The sequence below is a fragment of the Hypomesus nipponensis genome, chromosome 21, assembly GCF_054491055.1.
Source record: "Hypomesus nipponensis isolate SF chromosome 21, ASM5449105v1, whole genome shotgun sequence".
NCBI classification, from domain to species: Eukaryota; Metazoa; Chordata; class Actinopteri; order Osmeriformes; family Osmeridae; genus Hypomesus; species Hypomesus nipponensis.
This window is the reverse complement of record NC_140381.1, coordinates 7862501-7889941: the sequence shown is the minus strand read 5'-3', so window position 1 is coordinate 7889941 and position 27441 is coordinate 7862501. Positions and strand designations below refer to the sequence as shown.

The 27441-nt window shown below is 47.0% G+C and overlaps 2 protein-coding genes across 3 annotated transcripts in view; one reads left to right on the top strand and one right to left on the bottom strand.

Moving 5' to 3' along the window:
- Positions 1–2325: 2325 nt before the first annotated feature.
- LOC146237726 (uncharacterized) lies at positions 2326–6286 on the bottom strand. Of its 2 annotated transcripts, XM_084685650.1 has the most exons (9): positions 6224–6286; positions 5967–6036; positions 5757–5837; positions 5483–5581; positions 5022–5108; positions 4627–4728; positions 3990–4511; positions 3755–3863; positions 2326–3549 (listed from the first exon to the last, which is right to left on the bottom strand). In XM_084685650.1, exons 1-9 carry the CDS (start codon positions 6235–6237, stop codon positions 3410–3412), a joined length of 1224 nt encoding a protein of 407 aa, XP_084541776.1. In that variant the 5' UTR covers positions 6238–6286; the 3' UTR covers positions 2326–3409. The 2 variants fall into 2 exon arrangements, with proteins under 2 accessions (XP_084541776.1, XP_084541777.1); XM_084685651.1 differs by lacking the exon at positions 5757–5837 and having other exon boundaries at positions 6224–6285.
- Positions 6287–15002: 8716 nt separating this feature from the next.
- Positions 15003–27441, top strand: part of ntn1a (netrin 1a) — a 55821-nt gene continuing 43382 nt past the window's right edge. Inside the window, exons 1-2 of the mRNA XM_084685137.1 lie at positions 15003–15236; positions 15539–16602. Coding sequence (XP_084541263.1) covers positions 15588–16602 — 1015 coding nt within the window. The 5' untranslated portion in view covers positions 15003–15236; positions 15539–15587. The remainder of the gene's footprint in view (positions 15237–15538; positions 16603–27441) is intronic.

The window sequence follows — 27441 nt, the reverse complement described above, 5'->3', positions numbered from 1 at the left end:
CCTACTGAGCCATTGTGACATCACAAGGCAATCATGGTCGGGGTGATGATGTCATAATGCAGTATGCGAATCACCGTTTTGGTGTTCCAAGTGCAATTTTCTGTTGCTCTGGACCTCTGTATACACAAACATACTGTATATACACAAACACATAGTATGTACGCACATACACGCGCTCACATACCCCCACACACATATACAATCCATCAAGTTTCCAAGATGAGTCATTAATAAAATGTTTAATGAACAGCTTGCTGTGTTCAGTATGATAGTATGATATTGAATTTACTTCTAGTAACACTACAGTACACTACAGTAACACAACTGTAATATATGCAGTAAATACTTTCTAGCAATACTTTAACCACATGAACTAACTTGCTAAGAATTTAGATATAGGCCTATGCCTGATGCCTGAACATTTGAAATCCCAAACTACATTTCACGTAGCCTAGGCTATGTAGGTTTGTATCATTCTGAAATCATTGTTCATCATTGTTTAATTAATGCATTTGGCTATATGTTTTAGCCAGCATAAGTTGCCATGGTTACTGAATTTAAACTACGGCCAGCTGGCTTCATGGAACAGAATAAACTGGAAATGAGTCCGACTAACTGACATAAGTCTGTTATATTCGGTGACCTCGCTTTAAGGAACAGGCCCCAGGCGGAAGACAGGCTGTTGTTTCTGACTGGGTAAAGTGAGAGGTCTAAGGTGAGTGATTGACGTGATTGGCTGATGGTCATCAGGAGTGCGTGGTCATGATATGGCATCAGTGATGATGTTCCTAATAGGAAAGACCCAGCTTGCTAGGGCACAGCTTATTAAGGAGCGAGGCACAGATCACAGGTGTGCCCCTGCAGCAATCACAGCTCCTCTACCTGCCTGCCATCCTGCAACAGAACCAAAGACACAGCAACAGAAGACAGGGAGAGGAGACCCAAACATTGCACACAGAGCCAACAATCTAACATGGTTTAAACTATCATCACAACAGGCATATCCTCCCGGTCACTACAATTCTGGTAATGGTGATGTCCACAGCTGTGAACAGTATCCTTTCTCAAGGAGGATGACTGAAGAAGCCGTGCTTTCAGTGAAACAAGACCTAGCATAGTCTAATTGACCACAATACATTGTGTTTCATGCTTGTAAAGTTTGCATTCATCACATTTGTAATATTGCTTGTATTTGGTTATTTCCCGACATGTGGTAACAGTGTAGTTTAATTGTATTGAGTTTATTTGATGTGTTTGCTAACTTGGTGGTGCTAATGAGTTACTAATGAATGTAGCGTATTGCTAATGGAGTTTTAATTTATAATTTTGCCTTCTGACTACTTTTCTGTTTAGCACTGGTGCAAGACAGCAAATTAAACATCTTCAGACCATCCATGAAGGTTTACATTTTTGTGTGGACCCTACACTAACCAGCACGAACCAGCACACTGTTATAACAATATACAAGTTTATTTGTCACTAACGTATTGATATTGCTCATAATATTAAGCTTGAACACATTATTCTATACCATTAAATTCACAACTGCAGACAAACTTACAGGGTTAATACTGAAGACGTATTATGTTCTCATGAGCTTATAATATATATGTGAGATTACAATAAGTTGTGCTGCCAAAGCCAAGCACACCTAACTATTCTGAAATAACTCAAGTAGCATTCTCAAAATACATAGTTTGATCATGTGTGAGTAAAATCTGTAGAAAATCTCGTGTTTAGGGTAACTTTTACACTGATGTAAAGTGTAATTACTTTACTTTAACACACGTAAATAAGCCTCTCTATGTGACTGCAGTCCTGACATGGTGATGTCACAACCTTGTACACAAACAGCTCAACAATTACAAAGGAGATATAAACTAAATGGCAGTAGTTTCTATTGGAATTCTAAACTACAAAATAGAGCATATTCCCCCAATTGTTTTCGACAAATCAAATCAACATTTATTTGTATAGCCCTTTTTTACAAGCAATGTCAAAAACTCCAGAGATGGTTGGTGAAAGAGAGGTGCAGAACACAGGCTTATCATAGTCATACAGCAGGGAAGTGTCAATGGTTGTTGAGACACCAAAATCCAGTGTTCAACTTGGGTCAGTTGGTAAATGTCAGCATACACAGAGCTGAGGGCTGAGGGCTGGGGGCTGGGGGCTCGGGGCTGGGGGCAGAGGGCAGAGGGCAGAGGGCAGAGGGCTGGGGGCAGAGGGCAGAAGGCTGAGGGCTGGGGGCAGAGGGCTGGGGGCTGAGGGCTGAGGGCTGGGGGCTGAGGGCTGGGGGCTGAGGGCTGGGGGCTGAGGGCTGGGGGCTGAGGGCTGAGGGCAGAGGGCTGGGGGCGCAGCATCACAGGTTGAGGGATGAGAAAAGGAACAGGGAACTCGCTGTCGTCCGTCATGGAGACTGGTTTCCGGTTGGCGACTAGATCCAGCTTTGGCAGACTGTCACAGATCGACGTCCACTGGCGACCAGGTCCAGCGTTGACAGACCCACGACCAGGCAGATGCTGACAGCTCAAACCCCCCACACCACAGGGAGGTGTGTAGGGGGGACAGAGAGGAGAGCAGGGATTAGAGAATGCCAGTAGCAGCTAACAGTTTTCTATCTATTGCTTTTCTTTCGATCTATTTATCTATCTATCCATCTATCCATGTATCTAACTCTTATGTATCTTATCTATGTATCTATCTATTTAACTATCTATGTATCTATCTATTGTGGCAGCATGAGAGGCTAGACCACTGTAAGGCAGTGCGTCAAAACCGGTCAGAGCAGGCAAAAGTGGGTTCAAAACAAGGAATCCGGTTTATTCACCAACACAAAACTTAGGTCAGGTAGCAAAACATAAAACTTTTGTTGAAAACAAAAAGTTGCTCCTCGGATTGGATCCTACCAGGTATCTTCCACTCAAAGTTCTTCTGGCGTTGACCTCTGTTTGCGCCAGGTACGCTCTCTCTCTTTTGGTCGGTGGGTCCTGCTTTTTGTTCTCTCTCCATCCCCCAACTGAGCTCCCACCTCAATCAGGGAACTGAGGCAGGTGCACCTGGCGGCGTGGTGCCTTCTGGGAGGTGTAGTCCTCTCGGCAGCCATCTTGGGCCCGGGTAGCCACTCCAAGAGAGCCACATATCGCCCCTCCACCACACGTCCTCTCGTGATGCCACACTATCTATCTATCTCTTATCTATCTTATCTATCTCTTATCTATCTATCTATCTCTTATCTAGCTTATCTTTTCTATCGATCTCTTATCTATCTATCTATTATCTATCTTATCTTATCTTATCTATCTATCGCTTATCTATCTATCTATCCCGTAGGGACATAGCTACGGGTGTTGACATAGTGACAGGTTCTCTCTCTGCTGCTGCAACCAGTTGAGTGAGCAGGTGGCTCTCTCTATTGGTGAATGTCCTTCATGCAGCCGAAGCAGAAAGCCCTGGAAAGAGCTACAAAGATCCCCTGGAAGAAGGCTTTGATGGACTTTGTCTTCTTCTTCTCTTCTCTTTCTGCAATGAAGGACTCGCCAAGGTCTGGACCTGGACAGGAAACAGCATCACACAACACGATATGACATCACATGGAACTTCAGCACTGTGACCTCTCACTTAAAAATATAGTTTGTCCCTGGCATGTCTGTGTGTGTGTGTGTGTGTGTCCGTGTGTGTGAAATGGGGGGCCAACTGCAGAGGGCCAACTACAGTGGGAAAGCCTAAATGAGCCAATGTGCAGTCAGGATCTTACGTTCAAAGGGGAGGGGAGACACTTTGTTGTGTGTCTTAAACATTCTCCATCTCTTTCTGCCCTTGGCAGCCTCAGTCTGTCCGTCCTTGAGAGACGTCCTCTCTTTCTTCTGGGTTTGGAAGTGAGAACAAAGACACACAGATTTGTTGAGATTGTCACATGTCATCCCTTCTTATCGCAGACTCAGCTCAGGTCAGTTCTACCTAGTGCCAGTGTGGTGTTGTTTTCAGCTTACCAGTGTGAACCATGTCCGGAGGATTGGGGGGTCGGCCTTTCCGAGCAGCCCCAGATTATCTCCCTCTGGGCTGGGGGCACGAGCCAAGGAGTACCTGGATGTGGAGGAGCTGGAGGCGGTGCGGGAGGATGAAGAGGATTGGGTCCCACTGGCCTTTTCCAAGCCAGGAGACTCCATCTCCAGTCTTTCATCCAAGCTTGTGTTTGGTAGGAAGGAGCTGTAAATTCCACCGGCCTTTTCCAAGCCAGCAGATTCAAATCCTCCACAATCTGGGTCCGGGCGTCCATCTTGATTCTGGTCCCAGTCCCAGTCCTTGTCCCAGTCCGGGTCCGGAGTCATGTCCTTTTCCTCCTCAGAGGAGGAGTCCTGGTCCTGGTCCTCAGTTAAGTCCTCATCCACCCTGAGCAGTTTGGAAAACATGGTCCCAAGATGGTGCATTAGTTTGGGCACCAAGTCGCTCTGGCAGGAGTAGAGGGCTTCTGAGAAACCCAAGATGTTGTCCAGGAAGTCCAAGAAGGTTTCCTGTAGACAACAGGAGTGCACAAAGGTTGAGGCGCCAAACAAACACTGTGGGTATCTTGAACGAGAAAGAGTGTGAGAGAGGGGGGAGAGAGAGAGAAAAGGAGAGAGAGCACACCTTCAGTTTCTCCAGGTATGTTTTCCCTGGGGCTCCCTCTGTGTCCTGGGGGAGGAAGGCTTCCACCAGGTCATGTAGCTGGAGCATGAAGCAATCTGGACCCTGGGGATGGGGGAGGGGGATGAAGAGGGGGAGGAAGAGGGAGAGGGGGAGGGAGAGGGGGAGGAAGAGGGGGAGGGAGAGGGGGAGGGAGAGGGGGAGGGGGAGGGAGAGGAAGAGAGCAAGAGAAGGAGGGAGGCTGGGTCAGACACCAAAACTGTGACTGACTGATCAGTCAACCACTTGTAAACTTTGGCTCACATCGTGGAGTAGATGAAAATGACTTCCGTGGCTATCTAGACATGGTGATGTCACTGACCTCCTGTGATGCAGGACTGGGGAGGCGGGGCACTTACTTTGAAATACGACTGGCGATAGCCAAACACGATCATGCGCAGCATAACCAGCTCAATCACCACATCTATGATGCTCAAGTGGTGAATCTGAAAAGAGTTCCCACAAGTTATTAGCTAGCTCTTACACTCTGATGAAGTGAGATCAGAGGAGATGTGAGGTGTCCAGGTCATTAAACGATGTCAGTCAGACCAGTTTGCTGCCACAGACAAGTGTCTCGCACCTTCTAGAATGTGTGATGTCACAGACCCCATGCCCAAATTTAAACATTGAGAATGCTCAATATAGATGTTGTGAGCTTGGCATCTTTTTATGAGCATGAACTGACCATAAGGGGGGCTGAAAGGGAAAAATATTTCCTCCCCTCTTCCTCCTTTGATGCCCTCCTCTCCCCCACCATCCATCCTGTCCTTCACCTCCCCTCCCTTTCCTCCCCTTCCCCCTCTCGTCCCCCTCTCCTCACCGATGCCGCTCCCAGCTCCTGCATGATGGAGTGGAGGTGGGCGTTGTCTAAGGTGAACTCCAGCAGCCTTTTGTACTGCTGAAACAGCTGCTCTTCATCCTGGAGAACACAGACACAGTCACACACAGACCCCATGTTTTCTAAGGTGTGTTCGATTGATCTCCAAGTTAGCATGTGTGTAGACTATTCAAGTGGTGCCACCCCACCAGGGTGGCATAAATCAAGGTCACCCCAAGTCTAGTAACTGTTGGTGGAGGGATAACATGTCAGATACCTTCTGCCCTTCTCTTGCCAGCCTTGCTAAAAGCCAGTGAACTGGCGCCAACATGAACTCTCTGCTCTTAGTAAACAGCGTCTGGGGACAAACATGGATGACCAGGATAACGAGCTAAAATAATCACTACTAACAGCACACAGGAGTTGATTACCTAGCATTTGATATAACATGGACACACAGGAGCTAGCTAGATAGTAGACTACTCACAGTAAAGGCCTGCCTGAGAGCGTCCACCTTGTAGGACAGTTGGTCCACGGTCTTGTCTCTCAAGTAGAACCTATGGAGATACAGATCAGTCAAGTTAACCTGGACAAGCTAACTACAGAGCAATGAGGGCAACTTTGATAACATGCATTCCTGTGCTTACATCAGTATTTATAGCATATTTAGTACACAAGTACCATGTGTATGGCGTGTTGTCAAATGTAACAATTAAAATATGCCTGTTGAGGAATTGTACTAACTTGAGGAATTCCATTTCATTCTCCCATTTTGCAGGGAAATGGGTCTCATGATCCCTGTCCCGGTCCTGGTCCTGGGTCCAGTCCAGATCATTCTCCTCCTCAGAGGGGAGCCAGTCCTGGTCCTGGTCCTGGGTCCAGTCCAGATCATCCTCCTCCTCAGAGGGGAGCCAGTCCTGGTCCTGGTCCTGGGTCCAGTGCAGATCATTCTCCTCCTCAGAGGGGAGCCAGTCCTGGTCCTGGTCCTGGGTCCAGTGCAGATCATTCTCCTCCTCAGAGGGGAGCCAGTCCTGGTCCTGGCCCTGGGTCCAGTGCAGATCATCCTCCTCAGAGGGGAGCCAGTCCTGGTCCTGGCCCTGGGTCCAGTCCAGATCATCCTCCTCAGAGGAGTCCCAGGCCTGGTCCTGGTCGTTGGTCCAGTCCAGATAGTTGTCCTCCTCAGAAGGTGCCTGGTCCTCTTCCGACTCCTCCTCCGACTCGTTTCCGGACCCCCAGGAGATTCTGGTTCTGATGTACAGAATCCCATCTGGACCCACCACCATGCTGGCCTCCGTGATGGTTACATCAGTTTGCTAGTGGACAAGACGGAGACACACACACACACACACACACCTTTAACATTTTAAGAGTCCTAAAGGGATGAATCAGCTTGAATCTATCTATCTATCCTAGTGTTGCAGTTCTCACCCCTTCGTAAGCCGGACCCGTGGTCTTAGAACCCATGTGAGACTGATATTGTCTCACATGGCCGTCAATGAGCTGTAGGGGAAAGGAGATACAAGGAAGGGATGATTGACAGAGTGCTGCGTTAACTGATCTAGAGTACAGCTTCAGATACAATCCTGAACAGGAAGGTGTCACACTGTTGGCATCTCACACTTCAGGGGAATCTTACCTGAACTCCGGTCACCGTCATCACCTTGAGGTGGAATCCCTGCAACAGCAAACAGAGGAAGAAGAGGACCTGGGTCAGACTGTGTGTGGCTTGTGCATGCGTGTGTGTGATTGTGTTTGCACTTACATCTGGACCGAGCCTGGATGTCTCCTCAGACATGGCCCACCACAGCCTGGCGTCAGCCCCCCTTATCATGCACACGCTGCGCGAATGTACGTGCACCCTCTGAGGGAGTGGGGAGTGGGGAGGAGGGAGGAGGGGTTACAAATAACAACAATAGGCTGTTTGTTTGGGTAGGTGTGCAGGTGTGTTGGCAAAGGCTGACTCTCTTAGTACCTGAGATTTAGATCCTCTGGTCCACGAGTAGGAGGATGTATGGTTCCTCTCAGAGCTCATCAGATCCGAAGACAACCTCCTCTACAGAAACATGGACAGAGAGGGTGAGGTGGAATGTTCTGGAACTGATGTAGGACCCCACAGACCCTTACCATACAGTATCTCAGACCTTGTATCCGATGTCTGAGACTGAGAAACATAGTATCTCTGACATCAATGCTTTTGTTCATGTAGTTGAATTGACACACTCAAATGATGACTTTCTGAGGTGTCTACTCTTCCAGTCTCACAGGGGAGAGGAATACACACATTAGGCAGCCAGGCTGTCACATTCAGAACAGGAGAGAGGGGGGCAAGAAAACTACCTCCCCCTGAATGGAAATAGCCACTCCATCCATGTCCACTATGTTTCCATAGGGACCAAATTACATAGTACTGAACCATTCATCATGACATCATCATCTCAACATTCCAGAACGTTGCAGCAAATTTGCAGAAAAACAACTGAGATAATAAATGTGTAAGTGTGAGTATTTGTGTGTTTGTGTGTGTGTGTGTAAAGGTAAGACGGCTCTTACCCCTGTCCAAATGACCACAGGGCCACAGTAGAGGGGGCTGAACTCCCAGGGCAGCAAGGGTCCGCTGGTCATCTGAAATACAGAAATGACACACAGAAACCCATTTAAACCCCTTAGTCTACCTAGTAACTAAACAGAGCTCATCACTAACTGACATACAGTCTGAGTGGAAAGCTGAAGACACTGCAGCTGGCCTTTATGTCGGCTTGTGAGAACATTAGGTGCTTGTTTGACTGAACTGCACCCCTGTGACCTTTGATATGTATTTGTATTACAATGTTTTGGCTTAGAGACACATGTATACATGGTGTAAGCAGTGTGAGTCTTCCATAATGGTGACTCTTTGAATTTGTACTGAATGATGTCACCTGTCGTCTGAGTGTCAGGTCCAATGCCAACTTCCCAGCCCGGGTGAGGTAGATCTTAGGAATGTGATGGAGCCAAACTGGGGCCATGAAGAAGGTCTGTGACAGTGAACAACGGGAGACTTTAACTTCACCATCTTTGTCCGATGGTGACTAATGCCATCTAAGACAGTGGTTTCTTAACCTGAAGACTGCAGAATTTGAACAAAGAACACAGAAGGTGGAATGAGAGAAGGTGAATGGTTACCAGAGTGTCCAGAGATGTTAACTCTGTCATTAACAGCTTCCCAGCACAAGTCAGCTGAACAACACCAGGCCTGGATGACGGAGCCTTGGCATGGCAGAGAGAACATTTAGAGAAGCTTAAGGATTGTTGTGAAAACGTCGTCATGTTCACAGTAGGCTACATTGTCAATGTTTTACATTACAAAGCGATTGTTATATGCCCATGTTCTCAGTCAAAACATCAGGCGCCCTCTCAAAATCTTAGCTCCAAGACAGAGGAGAACTTACAGGACGCCACACTGGCATGTACAGCAGCAGAGGTCCAGACAGAGGGCTGAACTGAGGCAGCAGGTCCTCAGCATCCTCCTCCGTGACCTGAGGAGGAAGAGGACAGTAGAGAGGAGGTTCATAATGACAGTCCAATATGAAACTAGCAAACGTATGTCAACATTTCCCCCATTTGGATTCAGTCAGTCATTATCACATTACTGTGTGATGACCTACACAACAGATTTAATATTTGGGCATTTTAAGTACATATATTTAGGCCTATAAGAGCGTTACATATATCAAATGGGCATCAAAACAAGTAATAGGAAGTGATCTATCAGGGTTTGTTGCTTAACTGTACAGTCTTCGTCCTTTTCGATGGTGCTCCTATCCAATTCCTGGAGGTGGCTCTTTGTCAGATGGTACCTGAAGAAATGAAAGAATCCTCTCCTCGTTTTCCCCTTTAGTTTTTGGGGTCTCTTCTCAGTAGTCACCACTGGGTGACTTTGGGCTTGACCCATGTTTAAGTTTGACCAAATTGTCAGACTTCAGCCAAGGCAGTTGGGACGGAGGGACTACAGCCTGCGGCCCCCCAGACGACGCCCCCTCAGAGAGGTCAACTCACTCAGCTAGCTGTGTCTTACTCTTGGTCCTGTTGTCTCTCTTGTAGTAGATAGTCTTCACTCTCCGGTGTCAATCTTCTAATGAGCTGCGCGGCTGTGCACACCTGTTTATATAGCCCTACTGAGCCATTGTGACATCACAAGGCAATCATGGTCTGGGTGATGATGTCATAATGCAGTATGCGAATCAAGGTTTTAGTGTTCCAAGTGCAATTTTCTGTTGCTCTGGACCTCTGTATACACAAACATACTGTATATACACAAACACATAGTATGTACGCACATACACGCGCTCACATACTAACCAAGATGTTGGGTCATTAATAAAATGTTTCACGTACAGTTTGTGTTCATTATGATCGTATGATATTGAAGATACTACTGTAACAGTACTGTAACACTAATGTAATATATGCAGCAAATACTTTTAAGCAGTACTTGAACCACATGAACTAACTAGCTAACCAGACCTCTGATCTGTGTCCTCCTCCTCCGCGCCGCAGAACCCAGACTCCTCCATCCCTGGAGGGCAGGTGGCACACTGGGGAACACAAGAACCACACGTCTGGGGCATCCGACGTCCTTCACCGGCAAACAACCAGACTGCTCTGGGACTTCCCAGGGAACCTTCCTGAAGGAAGGATGGGGGTCTGCTCACCAGAGACTTTTCCCCTCCTGATGCTGTCGTCATGAATGATCTGGAACATGGATGTTGGTTTCAGCTGAGTGGTGTGTTGCAGTGGGAGGATCCCAGAGATGTTTACTGAGGATGTGACACGTACTAAGACCAGAGACCTTCCCAAAGGAGGTCAGACTCTCCTGGAGGAGTTGTTTCCATAACAATTTAGATTGAGATATAAATATCATGATATATTATACGATATAATAATATATTATGCCTAAACATTTGAAACCACAAACTGTTTGATGTAGCCTAGGCTATGTGGGTTTGTATCATTCTGAAATCCTTGTTCCTCATTGTTTAATGCATTATGCAAAATGTTGTGGCCTAATGTATTTATTAACTGTATTTACAGTAATGGAGAGAGGACCAAGACACAGATCACAGGTGTGCCCCTGCAGCAATCACAGCTCCTCTACCTGCCTGCCATCCTGCAACAGAACCAAAGACACAGAAACTCAAACAATGCACATAGAGGCAACAATCTAACATGGTTCATGCCATCATCAGAACAGCCATAACCTTCCGATCACTACAAGTCATTCAGGTAATGGTAAGGTCCTATTGAGTCATACAGCTGTGAAGAGTATCCTTCCTCAAGGAGGATTGAACATTAACAGCCTACTGAAGAAGCCGTGCTTTCACTGAACCACAACCTAGAATAGTCTAGGTGACGACAATACAGAGTACTTCATGCTTGTAAAGTTTCCATTCATTGCATTTGTTATATTGCTTGTATTTGGTTATTTTCCAACATGTGGCAACAGTGTAGTTTAATTGTATTGAGTTTATTTGATGTATTTGCTAACTTGGTGGTGCTAATGAGTTACTAATGAATGTAACCTATTACTAATGGAGTTTTAATTTATAATTTTGCCTTCTGACGACACTTTGCTGTTTAGTACTGGTGTAGAAGTGCAAGACTGCAAATAAAAGACCTTCAGACCATCAGTAAAGGTTTACAGCCGACTTATAACATGATACAAAGATTTATTTAATATAAGTTTATTTAACATTCTACTATTCACAATTTTCTTATTGTTATTGTCATGGGATCTGTGTATCATAGTATTGAATTACATTCAGCCTTTGCTGGGTTTTTCTCAGCCGCCATCATCTATATGAGAGCTTCCTTTTTAAAAAGGTATTTATTCATATGGTTTAGTAAGATTCCTCTGTGATTTAGTGTCTGACCACATTTAAATGTTCATAGGAAGAATGTAAAATGTGTTTGTAGCATTAGGTTTTAGCAGGTACTCGGTAATCAGACTGTCGGCAGCATTGGGGCTGTGCGTCTGGGGGCTGAAGTATCATCATCATCGCCTACTACCCCTTCTGGGGTTTAGGCCGCCAACAAGAGTTCTCCAAGCATCTCGGTCCTGAGACAACATCTCAAGCTGTCCCTTTGACACCGTCAGCAGGAACTGGTCATCATCTCAACAACAACAAACAAGCTAACAACAGCTGAACTCCAGCACACACAAACACTATCTTTTTCTGATTTGACTATCTATGTTGCTGATGAACCTATTTCATCATGTTCCTGAAAGTCTCAATGCTATGTCATGTTTTGGACCAGAACTCAATCCCACCTTGGTTAGGGGGCTGCAGTGGGCCTGGTACCTCGATCCAGTCCTTCTGCATGGGGAGGGGGTCCTTGATGGCTCTCACTGTGCCGATGGACGTCCCAGCAAACAGCACACTGGTGACCAGGATCTCCTTGGGGGCTGACTGTTCTCTGCCGCTCGGCTGCAAAGCTGGGCTCATTGCTGCCCGGGTCTGGGGGTATCTGGGGGTAACACACAGACACAGCACACACAACCACACAGCACACACACACACACAACCACACAAATGGGTGAATCTCATTAAACTAACCTTCAACCACGGCGGTGATGATTTACAAGTAAAATAAAATCTATCAATGTATGTTGTGTGTAATGTTCAATAGTCTATAAAAATCATTAATCTAAAAATAGAAATCCTCATATGGATAATATAATGAAATCAACCCATTTCTCATTACCACAATATTTGTTCGCTGCCCTGTCAAAATCACAACAATATTGTGAATTCAGTTTTATTCTCCCATGATGCTTCAGCAAGAAGAGAAGTTATTTATTCACTAAAAATGTTCTACTTGTGTCTATACCCCTTTTTCTTGACACTATTGATTCTCATTACCGCAATTGATGATAAATTGGTATCAAAATTATTTTGATGATCAATTTTTGATCAAAATGCATTCTTTAAATTGCTCTACAAGATGATATATTTAATGGCTGCCCATATTGTTATCATTTTGCTTTTTCTCTATTAGTCTGAGCCACACAAGCACACCGATGTCAGAGCCTGTTTAAGGAGAGCCTGCCCACTCCCTATTAAACCCCATTGTACCGAATTTTTGAAGCAGAACCAGAATGTCAGAGCATTAGCAACATTAGCAACAACATTAGCAAGCCAAAACTCTTTCTAGCATGTGTATTGACAGGGGGAGCCTAACCAGTCAGCTGTGTTGTCGATGCCTCGAGAAAAAAGTGGAAGTAACCAGAGCTTGCTGTCAAGCTGTGGTCGTACGATGTGGCTTTTTAGAACGGAAAGGCGATTCTAACACCAAGCGGTGTATATATTTTTTGCTTCCCCTTTCGAATTCAGAATTCAAATTATTAGACAAATTATATCCTGAGAAAAGTGGATTTTGAGGGGTATAGGTCCATAGACCTCCATTCATTCTGCACTCGACCGTTAACGCCCTCAAATGGAACTTAAGTGGAACTGCAACTGGTTCAGAACCCGGAAGTTTCCCGCGAGTGGGAGGTCTTTCTTTATTAGACATTCTCTGCCGATATGATGTTAAAGATCCATTTGAGTACCAAGCTAGTTGTTTTGTGACTTCCTGACCTCTCCTTGGCGCTCGGCGTTCATTATGTAGTTCAGTTTCCAGCGTAGGCTTCTAAAATCACACATTGTTTGATTACAAAATATCGTTTTGTCGCTTTAGTATCTCAAACACACAATCAAATATAACGGCATGTCACTGTCTGGCTAACACATGGAAACACTGGCGTTAGCCGCTACATATGAATCCATAAACATCCATCCAAAGTAAATCTCAAATACAACATATCATCCAGTTAATAGATGAACAGGTATAATTTGAACATTTGTACATGAGTTTTTAACCAGTTTAACTAGATTTTACCTATTTATTTCACACGATGTACTTTGGCCTTTTTCCACGTGCTGCTTCCCTGCTCAGCCTAAAGAAAGGGAGCGACCAAGATGCACCGCGCAACTACTTGGCTTGTGACACCGCTCCCTAGTGGCTGAAATAACCTACTCAAAATATACCTTCCGCCGGAAAACAAACACAGGCAATACTTTCTTTAATTTTTAGAACACAAAAATACATACTGTTGGTAACCAGAAATAACTGTGATGGGGTTGTTACAATAAATTCACTACCCGGCTACACATCCAACACATGTTTTGGCCGACAACGATGACATGCGATATAGCACATGAAAAGCTGGTGTTTGGTTCCATCGCCACAAGAGGACGCTCTGACTCATGTTATTGACACCAACAGGTGAGTCGTACAGAGCATCTCTATGGATGTCTCGGGGAACAAATAAACAATTTTACACATCACATAATTTATGAAGAGTTCTTTGAAGACTGAATGAATTATAAATAGAATTGACGGTAATCTGGAGGCGCATAATTGTGAGCGTGAATGATGTCCTTAATCAAAACGCGTGAAGATATTATAGGTTACAATTCCATTTAGCTCTGCCGGAGCACAGGCGAGATAGGCTACCCTCAGCATTTCAACATTGAAATCTATTTTTAAAGAGCTCAAACTGTAACTACAATGTACAGGTAAAATAAGTTGGCCTAGTATGCTGTGACAATATAGCTGAGAAAGATATCTGCAGAATCCTGAGATTTGGCAAGTGACTGAAGCCATAGCCTAGGGATGGTTTGGACAAAAGTTGCCACTGATGTAACCTTGCGTAGGCCTACTTCAAAAAGCATTTTCATTTTAGTTAGTCTATGCAATAAATTAACATAACAGCCCACTACATGTGGTATTGCAGTTAAACACATTGTACTAATACACATAAACATACCACGAGCCTGCATATAACACTGAAGCAGATTTGCACTATACTAACCAAAGAAACCAAAGTTCAACAAATATGTAAATGTTCTGGTTCATGTGAAAGGTTGAAAACATAGACTAATAATAATGAACCACCTTTTGATCTTAAAAAATAAAAGGACATAGCACATGCCCACTTGTCAAATTCGTATAATAACAATAACCTAATCATATCATTTAGAAGTTAGGCCATATAGGCTCAATAATGACCACACGTTTTCCCCAAAAAATTTGCAAAAAACAACAACAATAAACTAAGTTAACTAAATATAGCCTAGAGAAAAGCTATAGCCTATCGCAAACGTATCAATGTTAACAAGGAACCAAAAAAGCGTAATCTTTTCCATGACACGTCGCTTTCTGTGCCTTTAAGCTGCTCCTCGTGATACCGTAAGGAAGCCTCGACTTAAGCAATCCGTAGATGCTGCATCAGATAAGATAAGCTTTATTGTATCTTTTGGACAGAGGCTTTGAGGTATTGACGCTATCTGTTTATTGATAAGCTACCAGTGGATGTCGTTGTTCGCTCCTTTTACGCGCCGGGTGTCATTCCTCAAGATGAGATGACCTCAAGCTGTGCAGACGCGCACACTCGTCCTTCACTTTCTATATAGACAGTGTGAGTGCGTAGCAAACACGGGGAGGGATAGAGCCAGAGAGTAAGAGAGTGAGTTAGTGAATGAGAAAGACGCAGAAAGTGAAACAGCCAGAAAGAGACTACGGCTCTTATATCGAGCCGTCAGTAGCCTATTTTGCACCGGAGATTCTAGAAACAAACAAGACAACAAGAGGACTTGTGATAGGCACTCGGCAGAGAAAAAGCGAGTCCGCTGATATTTGAATGACTTTTCTTGAATAGCTGAGTTGTTATTCTGAGGTATAGTGTTCTATATCGAGAGCTCGTACACCTCGTTGTACGATTTATTTCACTGCATGATAATTTGGTATTGGTGGAAATAATGTGTTGGTGTACTCATGACAATAACACTGTTATATACTATATTGGTGTTGCTCATGATCTAACTTTGATTTATTAAATAGCATTATTGTTTATTTAAGCGTGTGTTAGGGTATTTAACTGTCAATTCATTGACGATGGTTAATAGCAGATTGCGCACATCCTCTAGGCAACAACAGGCAACATAATGACAAAAGTTTATTTTCTTTCTTGGTTTTCAGAGCACTTCTGCGGGTTTCTGTATACAGACACTGAGGAAAAAGGAATACAATGTTAAGGGTTTTGGATATTGTGGTCACTGCTGTGACCGTGTGCCTCCTGTTTGAGGGGGTGTTCGGTGGTTACGGGATGAGCATGTTCGCTGCGCAGACTTCTCCCCCTGATCCTTGCTACGAAGAGAACGGTAACCCGCGAAGATGCATCCCCGATTTTGTAAACTCTGCTTTCGGGAAAGAGGTGCGCGTGTCCAGCACCTGTGGCAAAACTGCCAGCAGGTACTGTGTGGTAACGGAGAAAGGGGACGAGAGAAATAGGAACTGCCACACCTGCGACGCCTCGGACCCCAAAAAGTATCACCCACCGGCATATTTGACGGACCTTAACAACCCCCATAACCTTACATGCTGGCAGTCAGATAATTACATCCAATATCCCCAGAACGTGACTTTAACTCTGTCACTTGGCAAAAAGTTTGAAGTCACTTACGTGAGCCTGCAGTTCTGCTCACCACGGCCCGAGTCAATGGTCATCTTTAAATCTATGGACTACGGCAAGTCGTGGGTCCCTTTCCAGTTTTACTCGACCCAGTGCAGAAAGATGTACAACAAACCAAGCAAAGCTACAATCACAAAGCAGAACGAACAAGAAGCCATATGTACTGACTCTCACACCGACATGCACCCTCTGTCAGGCGGGCTCATCGCGTTCAGTACATTGGATGGCAGACCCTCGGCGCATGACTTCGACAACTCGCCGGTACTTCAGGACTGGGTCACGGCAACTGACATCAAGGTGACTTTCAGCCGGTTGCACACTTTCGGCGATGAGAACGAAGATGACTCGGAACTGGCCCGGGACTCTTATTTCTATGCAGTGTCAGACCTGCAGGTCGGCGGTCGATGCAAATGCAATGGGCACGCTTCGCGGTGCGTAAAAGACAGGGACGGAAACCTTGTTTGTGAGTGCAAACATAACACTGCGGGACCAGAGTGTGACAGGTGCAAACCCTTCCACTATGATCGACCGTGGCAACGCGCAACAGCCAGGGAAGCGAACGAATGCGTTGGTAAGTCCATGTTCCTAAAGTTGCATTAATTTAATTTTTTTTTTTTGCTGTTGCTTAAAGAAAACAAGACTGTCTGATCTGAAGTTTTCTTACCGCCAAGTGGCTTTCGGTTCTGTAGGCCTACAGGTAGGCTATCCATTGGAAAGTTGTTGGTAATCTTTCTAAATTAAAATTAGGCTACAAACAATGGACTTGTATTTAAGATGACATTATGGAAAGTATCGGCTACGATAGCCTATTAAGTCATTGTTTTTTTGAAGGCCAAGTGTCACACATTTTTAGTGTTCAGTTATATTCACATTAGACAGATTTCGCGAAAAAGATTAAGCCCCCTTTTCTGGTTGAAAATTAAAATCAAACGCTACCTTAAAAACGGCCCTGAATACAACGCACAGTCATGTAGTTCTAGGCTACATTTCGTTTAGACTTTAGTGTTGGTGCAAACGTTTTAATATTGTAAAATTGAAAATAATTATAAGCCTATGCTCAGGATAGCCATACAAATTTGTGCTTTAAAATTTTGACTATCAGACGAATTAGTCTAGACTACATCAATGATTATTATTATTATCGTATCATTATAATTGCTGTTACTGTCAGCCCATTACAGAGAGTATTTGAATTAGGAACTATGTAGGCTACAATTATTATTCGTATTATTATTATTTTTTTAAATGCTACTGCTGAATTATTTCTAGCTTATACCACAGACTATTCAAAGACATAATTCTCATTGCAGCAAGAAGCCTTTCAAAGAACGTCAACTAAAACCACTGCAGGAGCCAATAGAAAATATCCTCCCACTCCTGTAACTAAATCATGAAACTGTGTCTAAGACACATGCAACATAATATCGAAAACCATGAGCCCATTAACCCGGCGTATGCTAGCTCAAAAATAACTTTATGAAGAACCACCCACTTCAAAAAGACCGCCACATTGCAATGTCTAATCATTCACTCCGTGAAAATGTTTCTCATGGGCAAACTCATGTACAGTCCCAGATTTACCACGGCAATAAAATCGTGCATTTTAATTTATTTGAAAAGCATTTAAACTAGACCACCGGGGTCTTAATTGAACACAGACGTTTTTCTCCCACATGCTAATTAATTTTTCTATATCAAACGAAGTCAGTTATTGTACAGATAACCTATGGATTTATTCCAAAACAAATATACTAAAATATGTTATCATAGAGTCAAGGCGTAGCCTATGATTGAGAAACGAAAAGGCGTTGAGACCATTTTTGAATATACTAATAAACAAGGATATTAATAATTCATATTTCCCTGCTTTTATATTTAGTAGGCCTTTTGTATTATTAACCGAAAGTGACACTATTATTGGCAAAATATTGTATTATTGTTAGTGCAATAATTTGAGAATTATGTGACCTGGCTATTAGGTACAGAGAGGCCTTTTGCGCCAGATATTTTTTTTCATATAGCTACACCTCAACTACACATTTCTGTTTGCCTTTAAGAAGGGAGATACCGACAATCAAAACAGTTATTACGTCGAACATATGCTGTCTCCGGGAAGTGTATGGGGTTTCATTAAGGCCGTTTCAGACAGCGAGGCTAAATCAGTTGCAAGTAAGCGATAGGATCAAAGATAGGGCAGGCTAGTTGTTGCAGTTTTACAGCGGGCAAGTCGAGCTAGTGGCAGGCGTTTTAGAGATAAGATGCAGGTTGTTTAGGCAGACAGGTGCAATGCTTCTGGTCTACAATGAGAGAGCTGCTGTTATAGATTAAAAACAAATCTTGTTCTGATGATTATTGTCAGAGAACTGTAGTATAACTAGGCTGCATCTATGATTATATTATTGTGTGCCTGCCATTAAGGACTGGGTTTCATGTTAAACAACATCTCTTACTTTCCTAACCCACACAGGGTTACAAGCCTCATTGGTTGTCTAAGTGGTTTCAAGGGTACAATTATGGGTATTTTTATAGCCTACCATTTTGAACAACGGTACACTGCATGTTGAGTGCTCTGCAGGTCTTCACATACAGCCTCATTTTGTTCATAACTTAAAGTAGGAATTTGTCTGTTTTGCATTTGAGGCCCAATGTCAAATAAAGTGGAATTTTTGAGAACAACAAGGAGTTATAGCATACGGTAACTGGTTGATGCATTCTATCTTAATATGAGGTTTTGTGGTAAACCTAAACTCTGTGCTGTTTGCGTTTCAACCAAGAATCCTAGTCATTGAGACCTCCTGTAACACAAGCAAATTCAAATATCTGTCTTTCAAGTCTTAGTGTTTTGGGCTAATTGACTTGCATCATTTGACAGTCATTTGTGGTATAAATCAACAGTTTTCACACAAAGCAGGTGTTTAAAAGGTGTCTGTTTTCAGGTTTGATCACTTTCCACATCTCTGACAGTTTCTCAGTGGCGGGGGTGGTTATCGCTGGATCTACTGTCACGTCAGGTCGCTGTGGTTACAGTTTTACTGTACAGTAACCAGCAAACGGTTCGGAAAAGATCACCTAGTTGCATCTGAAACGATAATTTCTACATTTTGGTAGGATGCTAACACATTTCTCTCTCAATTGCAATCTCATTCCCCCCCCCCATCAAAACTCTGTCTATACTAGTTTGGCTGGGTGTCCTCAGAAAGATGACAGGTGAACAAGATGGCTGACGGCTGGCGGCTCTGCAAGGACGGCAGCTCTGCTCTGCGGGTCGCCGGCCTCCCATCCCCACTGACATATGAATGCTGGAAAAGCAAACAGGCCTGTTTAGACACAACTGGCTTCGGAGTAGGAATGAATTGTTCCCCCTGTATCCTTGACACTTTATTTTTACCGGACCAGCATGTGTGTGTGTGTTGTGTGTGTGTGTGTTGTGTGTGTGTGTTTCGCGCGGAGGGGCCACAAAGGACCGTCAGTCACCGCATCCATCATGCTGTCAGCGAGCCGAGCCCTTTAGCAACACATTCCTGGGGGCTGTTTTTCAGTGGGCCGCCTGCGCCGTCAAGACCAGGCGTGGAAATGAAAAGCGGGGCGCAAGGGTCGCTCCTCGCTAAAGCAAACAGCGCCTCTCAAACAGGAGAAGAAAGACTTGCATGACACCTCCATACGAAGGCACTGTCCCAGGCTGGGCGGACGGATGGTTAGGTTAGCAGCTTGGGGAATCAGATGCTAGTTAGTGTGTGTGTGTGGGTGTGTGTGTGTGTGAAATAGTTGTAGCTGGTGTGTGAGGTGGTGTGTGAGAATCCCAGACCATCTCGGGCAGCTTCAACTCCCGTCGTCCTCAACGTGCGTTTTCCTCATCCTGCGGTTACACAATAGATACCGCTCATCTCATGCATATTCTATACGCTAGCGTTTGAGCTCTGGTTCGCAACAGTATAAATAGCATTCCACGGTGCGTAGTCAGGCATGATGTGGCTTATAGACTGGTGATTAGCATGCGTTTGATGTGGCAGAAACAAAAACAGCCTAGGTTGCACACTCCCCTCTCTTAGTGCACTCTGCTGATTAGCTTGTCCGGGTCGGGAAGGACCTTCATGCACTCCTGAGTGCACACCCAGCTCCCTCTGTAATATTGATTCCCACAAGGCCACAGGAGAATTCCTAATGCAATGAGTTTCAGGGCTGCAGGCGCCTAGGAGTGTAAAATGATGTTCAATATCAATTCTGACACAACCAGGACTGAATGTTATCCTCAGGAATGGATGGATGGATGTCCTGGGGATGATCGACGGGTTGTTATCAGAATGGATGCCGTGTTGCGCGGAAGCGAGGGCGCCTCGCGACTGTCTCCCCATTTAATCATTGAACTTCCCGTCTTGGGAACTTAACAAACGTCTTGAAATGAAACTTCAGCAAGCGAAGGTGACACTGATTCAGCTAATCTAGGGTAGAAAACCTTGCAGAAGGTCCCTCCGGAGGAAATTCTTTCAGCGTAAATTAAACGCAAAGGCTGTAACACTTTTTTATTTTTTCTTCCCGGAGCAAGTATTGCCTTAGCTTCAGGTTTCATAGCATAAAGTGTTGAGAAAATAGAAGGGGGAAAAAAGAAAGTGTCTTGAATAATTCAAGGAGATTAGAGAGACAGCTTGAAGGCATGCAGGATGAAGGGAATGACACTGCAGCAGGGAGAGGAGTGAGAGCAGGGGAAGGGAGGGAGGACGGAGGGCAACTCTGTTACAATGGGGAACATTTAAGAAAGAATGATAGAGTCTGTGTGTGCATGCGTGAGAGAGAGAAAGACGGAGAGAGAGAGATAGAGAGAGAGAGAAAAAGAAAGAAAGAGAGAGAAAACGGAGAGAGAGTGACGGAGACAGTAAAATAAAGGGCCAATTAGTCGAGCGACACTTCCATGGCTTTCCACGGGCAAGCTTATTATTTTTGACGACACCGGGGCTTTGAGAGATGTCTTTTTCTGCGTCGTTCACCGACTGATCGGGGCAGAGGGAGAGACAGTGGCCAAGGTGGAAACAGTGGAGGGGCCCTTTCCTTCCTTCCAGCTTCCAGAACTCTGTTGGCACGGCGATAGCATATCAGTGACTTGGCACCGACTGAGGCCCCCCGAGTGCGGTCCAAACCTCCAGCCTGGGGATATCTCCCCATGCCTGCTCACAGAGTCTTCTTGGAAAAGAGAGACGCGGAGAAGAGACACACTTTCTTCTCTCCCACACGGACAAGCCGTCCAAACTCAACCGCAACATCGTTTGGCTGATTGGAACAGACCTGCCGCCTGTCTGGCTTCATCATGTCAAACCGGCGCTCGGAACCTTCTAGAAGGCTGCCAGGTGTTGTCGGGGCGATGACTGATGTTTCAGATGAATGTGGCAAAGAGAGGAGTTGCCGTGCAGTTTGACACCTCCTTCACATAATTGGGTTTAAATGCTCCGACCACTTGCTCAGAGGAAATGACACGCGCACGTCGAGGTTTAAAGAAAATCTGTTGTCGAGATGGTATCTCTCCCAAGCCCTGTCGCTGGAGAATCACTTCCAGCAACTATCTCTGTCAACAAAGAGTCATTAAAAATGTTTAATTTGAAATAACTTTATACAATCAAAGGTCCTGTGGGCTGCTTTGATTAAGAAGGAAGCTCGAAACCCCGGTCATAAAGATAACAGTTTATGATCTGCGTATCAAATATGTCATGGTGTTTACAGACTCCCTGCTGTCTAGAGAACAAGCCAGTTGGCTAAACAGAAAAACAAAGCTACTCTGCAAATCTCAATCCATTCAGTGTATGTACACACATGCAGCTCCCCAGCATGCTCTCTGCAGATCATGTTCTGGCTCTTTTCTTCCTTTCACACATATCGATCGTGTTCTTGAACTTGGCACAATAGAGATAATCCACAGCGACACAGAGACTGTTCAGGTTTCAGTCTGCCTGTCACCTTTTCTACCTGACACTGAGACATGTGTGTGTGTGTGTCTGTGTGTCTGTGTCTGTGTGTGTGTGTGTCTGTGTGTGTGTTTGTGTGAGGAGGTCTGGCTAATGTGTAAGCCGCCTCACGGTGCCGCTATATAAGTCGGCATCCTTCATCTTCAAAGGCGGCGGCGGCGGCGGAGGGCGCAATGACCCCCCCCTCCCCCGACCCCCCCCCCCCCCCGATCAAACAAGAGACAGCGAGAAACAGAGGTGAGAATGGAGTGACAGAGTAGTTTGCTCTTTGCACCACGCTCCCCTCCCCTCCGTCCTCCCCCTCTCCCTCCCCAGCCCCTCTCGCCGGCAGATCCAAGAAGGGGAAGGGGGGAGGGGGGCGGGCGGGCGGGCGGGCAATGACCTCCCTCCCTGCCTTTCATGGAAGGAAAAAAATCCTTATCAGTGTTTATGGCTGTGGTTTTGTGACGCCTCAGTAAAACGTCTCAGTCGGGGGACGTGGCTCCCTGGACGGCTCCCCACACTCTCAGCAGACCCCTTGCTTTTCCCCACTGCTATATTTAACCCTCCCGGACTCCGTGGCCCTCCAGACCCGCCGGGGGAGCGCTCCGGCGTCGTGGTCCCCGCGGTCCATCCCGCGCCCGGGGGTTCGGGTCGGGAGTAGCTGTGCGTGCCGATCTATCGGCTACCTTAAAGTTGTCCTTCAAGTCGGCCCCCCTCGATGGTGCGATCAGTCTTCTTTCGACGGCGTCGCATCCTGAGCTCTCCGGCACTCCTGGCACTGCGAGCGCCGCCGCTTTCATGAGGGTGAGGCCGGGCCGTTGGGAGGGGTGGGGGTGTGGAGAGGGGAAGGCAGACAACTGGGAAAGTTCCCCCTCAGTGAGAAGCCACTAGGGACAGACTTCCCGCCCTGCATCCACTCTGGGCCCAGGGCCACCGAGGACTCTGCTGCAGTGGCAGGCTGATGTGTGTGTGTGTGTTCAAGTGCGTATGTGTTTTTTTTTAATCTATGTGTGTGTTAAGAGTAAGGGGGGGGGAGGGGATCCACTGTGTCCAATGATGTGCCTGGTAACATTCCAGCCACGGACGCTGCAAATTCAACCTGAAGGCTGGCAGGCCAGGCCAGGCTTGGCCACTTGGCCATCTGGGTCTGGTTTAGTGGGTTACTCTCCAGGGCTAACCCCGCCCCCCGCTCCCTGCTCCCCCTCCGTGTGATTGGTGGCCTGGAGGGAGACCGCGTTGAAATGTAAAGTTACTGCTTCTCCTGGACCAGGCTGCCGCAATGGTGGGCTGGGGATACATGATTAGTATCCGGAGATTGTACTCTGGAGGGTGTTTGTGCTGTACGCTATGTGCATGTGTCTATGCGTGTGGGTGTGCGCATGCACGCCACCGAGATAGTTCCAACGTGACCTGGCACGGTTCACTGCCGTCGGTTCAATGCGTTGTATCCTACGACTGTCTTGTCAGTGTTTAGGCTGGTCTGGTCGTCCACCTGCTCCTCTCTATTCACCGAGAGCTAACGCTAATGCTAATCCTAACGCTAATGCTAACGCTAACTCGCCACCACCCGTTTCTTTTTGGAGGCGTTCTCCACCTACAGTGCAGGGACACATTCACAGCTGCTCAGGGTTGGAAGGGCTTTGAATGCATGGCCTGTGTGCTAGGTATAAATACTCCTGTGTGTCTATATCAGTGGACGGCCCTCCAAGGACAGGGGATCCCCGGGGTTATCTTTCCCCAGCAATGTCAACTCAATGCTGGGTGAACCTGCGCTAACAGGCCTCTCTTGGCTGGGTCTCGTGCTGATGATTTACTGGACTTTACTGGTATTCCGTTTGTTCTCTGCTGCAGTTACTGGAAGTGTCTGTCTGTTCTATGTCATTTGTATGAATTACAGAATGCGTACTTATTTAACAAGCACTAAAACATACCAGAGATGTGTGCCTTGAAATGGTCGGATAATACAGTGCAGTTATCTCAAATGATTTGAAGATTTTGAAGCCATGAAAGACAACTCTGGCAGGAAGTCAGTTTCACAGGGAATTGAGATCTTGTTGATGTGTGTCATAAAACCAAGATGCTGTCAGAGATGCATTTTTCCTTGACAGAATTCCATCTTGGCTGAGTTATGGAGCTTGACAGGCCTTTGAGCGATGGAAACACTTGATATTAGATGAGAAAAGTGATGCTGTGCCTGGATGTGCACAAAATAGTAATTAGTGAGAGCTGGTGTGTGTGTTTATAGAGAGAGAGAGAGAGAGAGAGAGAGAGAGAGAGAGAGAGAGAGAGAGAGAGAGTGAGAGAGGTAGAGAGAGAGAGACCGAGATCAGAGGAATACGAAGGAATCAGTGGGCTAGTAACAGCCTCTGATATCTTGCAACAGCATCCGTTCAATTTACAGCCTGTTCAAATCACAGAGTGACTTACTGCATTGTGCCTGTGACATCATATGATGTTCTCTCGAGCAAAAGATGAACACGCCGAGGAGACAATCTACACAATGTAATCTCAATCTCTGGTGGAAAGAAATCACTTGCTGAACAACATTTCTGTACCTCTGGCTCATCTCAGTCCTCAAGGCAGTGTGTGTGTGTGTGTGTATGTGTGTGTGTGTGTGTGTGGGAGGATGGTACGTGAGATGTATTACAATTGTAATACAGACGCACCGTCCTCGCCTTCCAAGAGGCGCTTTCGGTCGGACGCCATGAGGCGCAGAGAGGCCTAGATATTGCGTTGGCGCTCTGCGCTTTTTTTTCTGGCTCCACGCTCGATTTCCTCCCGTCTCCCCTCCTTTGTCGCCGCCAAACCCCCCCCGCACGCCCCGCCCTCCCCAGGTTCATCGCGACGTCGCCGAGTGTGACGACGTCATCACCTCGCTGGCCCGCCGGCGGTCGGCGGGCGACGGAACACAGGTCTTCTTTGATCATGTGGGCGCGTTCAAACGTCCCTCTTTCCCCATCTGAACCAGGCACCGCTACCTGGCACTCCCTCACAACAGCTGGGGATAATTGGGTCGGCGGAGGGGGCTTGGCGTTAACCGGCCCGGAGCACGAGCTGGGGCCTCTACTTCCACCCTGCCACTCCGAGGGTGTCGAGTGACTCAGCCGCTGAAGGTGTCTCGAAGCCCCCCCCCCCCCTCCCTGGGCGCTGGTCCAACTGCGGTGCGAGCAAGACTGTTCGACGGGGCGACTCACACACACTTGGAAACGCCAATGCGCCCCCCTCCCCCTCCACACACCCACCCACGCAGATACAGGAGCACACACACACCCACGCAGATACAGGAGCGCACACACACACCTTCGTCACTCATCGCCAGCTCTCATTGTCTCGAGGCCTTGGCCCTCACACGCCGTCGTTCATCCAGCGCCAGACACTGGCGCTGATCTCTCCTCGAGAGTCTGCATCACCTGTCTGCCTCCTCTGTCTGCCAGCAGATGTTTACAACACAGACGCACGAGGGGGAGAGCCCTCTGCTCAGGGCCACAGCTGATAACAAACGGACGGACTGGGGGGGGGGGGGATTTAATTGCCGCAGTGAAAGCTTGTCTTGTGTCGAGGTTGTGGTTCTATAGCTGGTGGAAGGACGAGAGAGAGAGAGAGAGAGAGAGAGAGAGAGAGAGAGAGAGAGAGAGAGAGAGAGAGAGAGAGAGATAGAGAGTGTGTGAGAGAGTGTGTGAGAGAGTGTGTGTCATGGAAAACGTCGGTCGACCGGGCAACAACAGACGACGGAGTCCAATTGAAAGCCGTGCCAGACGACATCAGGCCGTTGGCACATCAGACTCGTGACACTAATGCCTCACTCATCGGGGCTCGCGAATCCGATGACTGGGCTACGCTGAACGGTTCCTCTCTGACCACAGTGGGAATAATCTGCCTGCCTGCCTGCCTGCCTGCGCGCGCGCGGTGCTGAGGCATCCACTTGATCAGTCAGCCTGTGGGCTGGGGGGCAACTGATGTGATCGTTTTGTATCGAACACGGGGGAATGTGAATAGCTTTCGGGGCAAACTACTGGAGCATACATGGGGGTGCTGAAGCACACACACACACACACGTACAAATGCACACTTCCTCGTCAGAAAGTGAAGCCCCTTTTTGTAATCTTAGTCGCTCCTCATTTTTTACGAACGTCCTTGTGTTCGTCCGCGAGGGCAGCAAGGGGTCAGTGGTGTCGGCCGGCCGGTTTGAACTGGACCCACTGTGAGAACAGGTAGACCATGTCCTGCCTGTGGCAAGAGCCTCTCGCCAGTGAACACACGTCTCCAGGGCGTAGACCGAGCCCCGACACACAGGCAGACAGAGAGACCAGCCAGGGTAAACAGCAGGCGGACACTTTCCATGTGCTGTTCATGGAGGTATGCTGCTCCTCTGCTGCTGATGTTGGTCTCATCACACACCCCAGACCCACACCCCAGACCCAGACCCCAGACCCCAGACCCCAGACCCCAGACCCAGACCCAGACCCCAGACCCAGACCCAGACCCAGACCCCAGACCCAGACCCCAGACCCCAGACCCCAGACCCCAGACCCCAGACCCCAGACCCAGACCCAGACCCAGACCCCAGACCCCAGACCCAGACCCAGACCCAGACCCCACACCCCACACCCCACACCCCACACCCCACACCCCAGACCCCAGACCCCAGACCCAGACCCACACCCCAGACCCTAGACCCAGACCCCAGACCCCAGAACCAGACCCACACCCCAGACCCAGACCCCAGACCCCAGACCCCAGACCCCAGACCCAGACCCAGACCCACACCCCAGACCCCACACCCCACACCCCACACCCCACACCCCACACCCCACACCCCACACCCCACACCCCAGACCCCAGACCCAGACCCCACACCCCACACCCCACACCCCACACCCCACACCCCACACCCCACACCTCACACCCCAGACCCAGAGACCCCAGACCCGGACCCACACCCAGACCCACACCCGGACCCACACCCAGACCCACACCCAGACCCACACCCAGACCACCCTACACCCCATACCACAGACCCCAGACCCAGATCCCCGACCAGATTAGACCAGACCAGACCAAACCCAAACCCCCAGGCTGTGGTTATCATCTGCCAGCAGTCTTGTAGAGCAGTACAGTACAGCAGCATGTGAGCCTACAGGTGTCTTTCTGCACCCTGTGTGTGTGGCCCTGCCCAGCCCGTAACAGAGTTGTCTCTGATTCATTACTCTAATAGACAGGCCACAGACATCTCCCTCGTTAAACTGTCACAGGATTGTTAACAGAGACCATCCACACGGGAGTAAACGCAGGACAAAACACATTGTGTGTGTGTGTGTGTACCGGTGTGTGTTGGTGTGAGTGTGTGTTCATTCGTGTCAACGTTTCTAGATGTATATGTGTGTGCATGAGTGTGTGTGTGTGTGTGTACATGAGTGTGTGTGTGTATGTGTGTGCTTGAGTGTGTATATGTGTGTGTGTGTGTGTGTGTATATGAG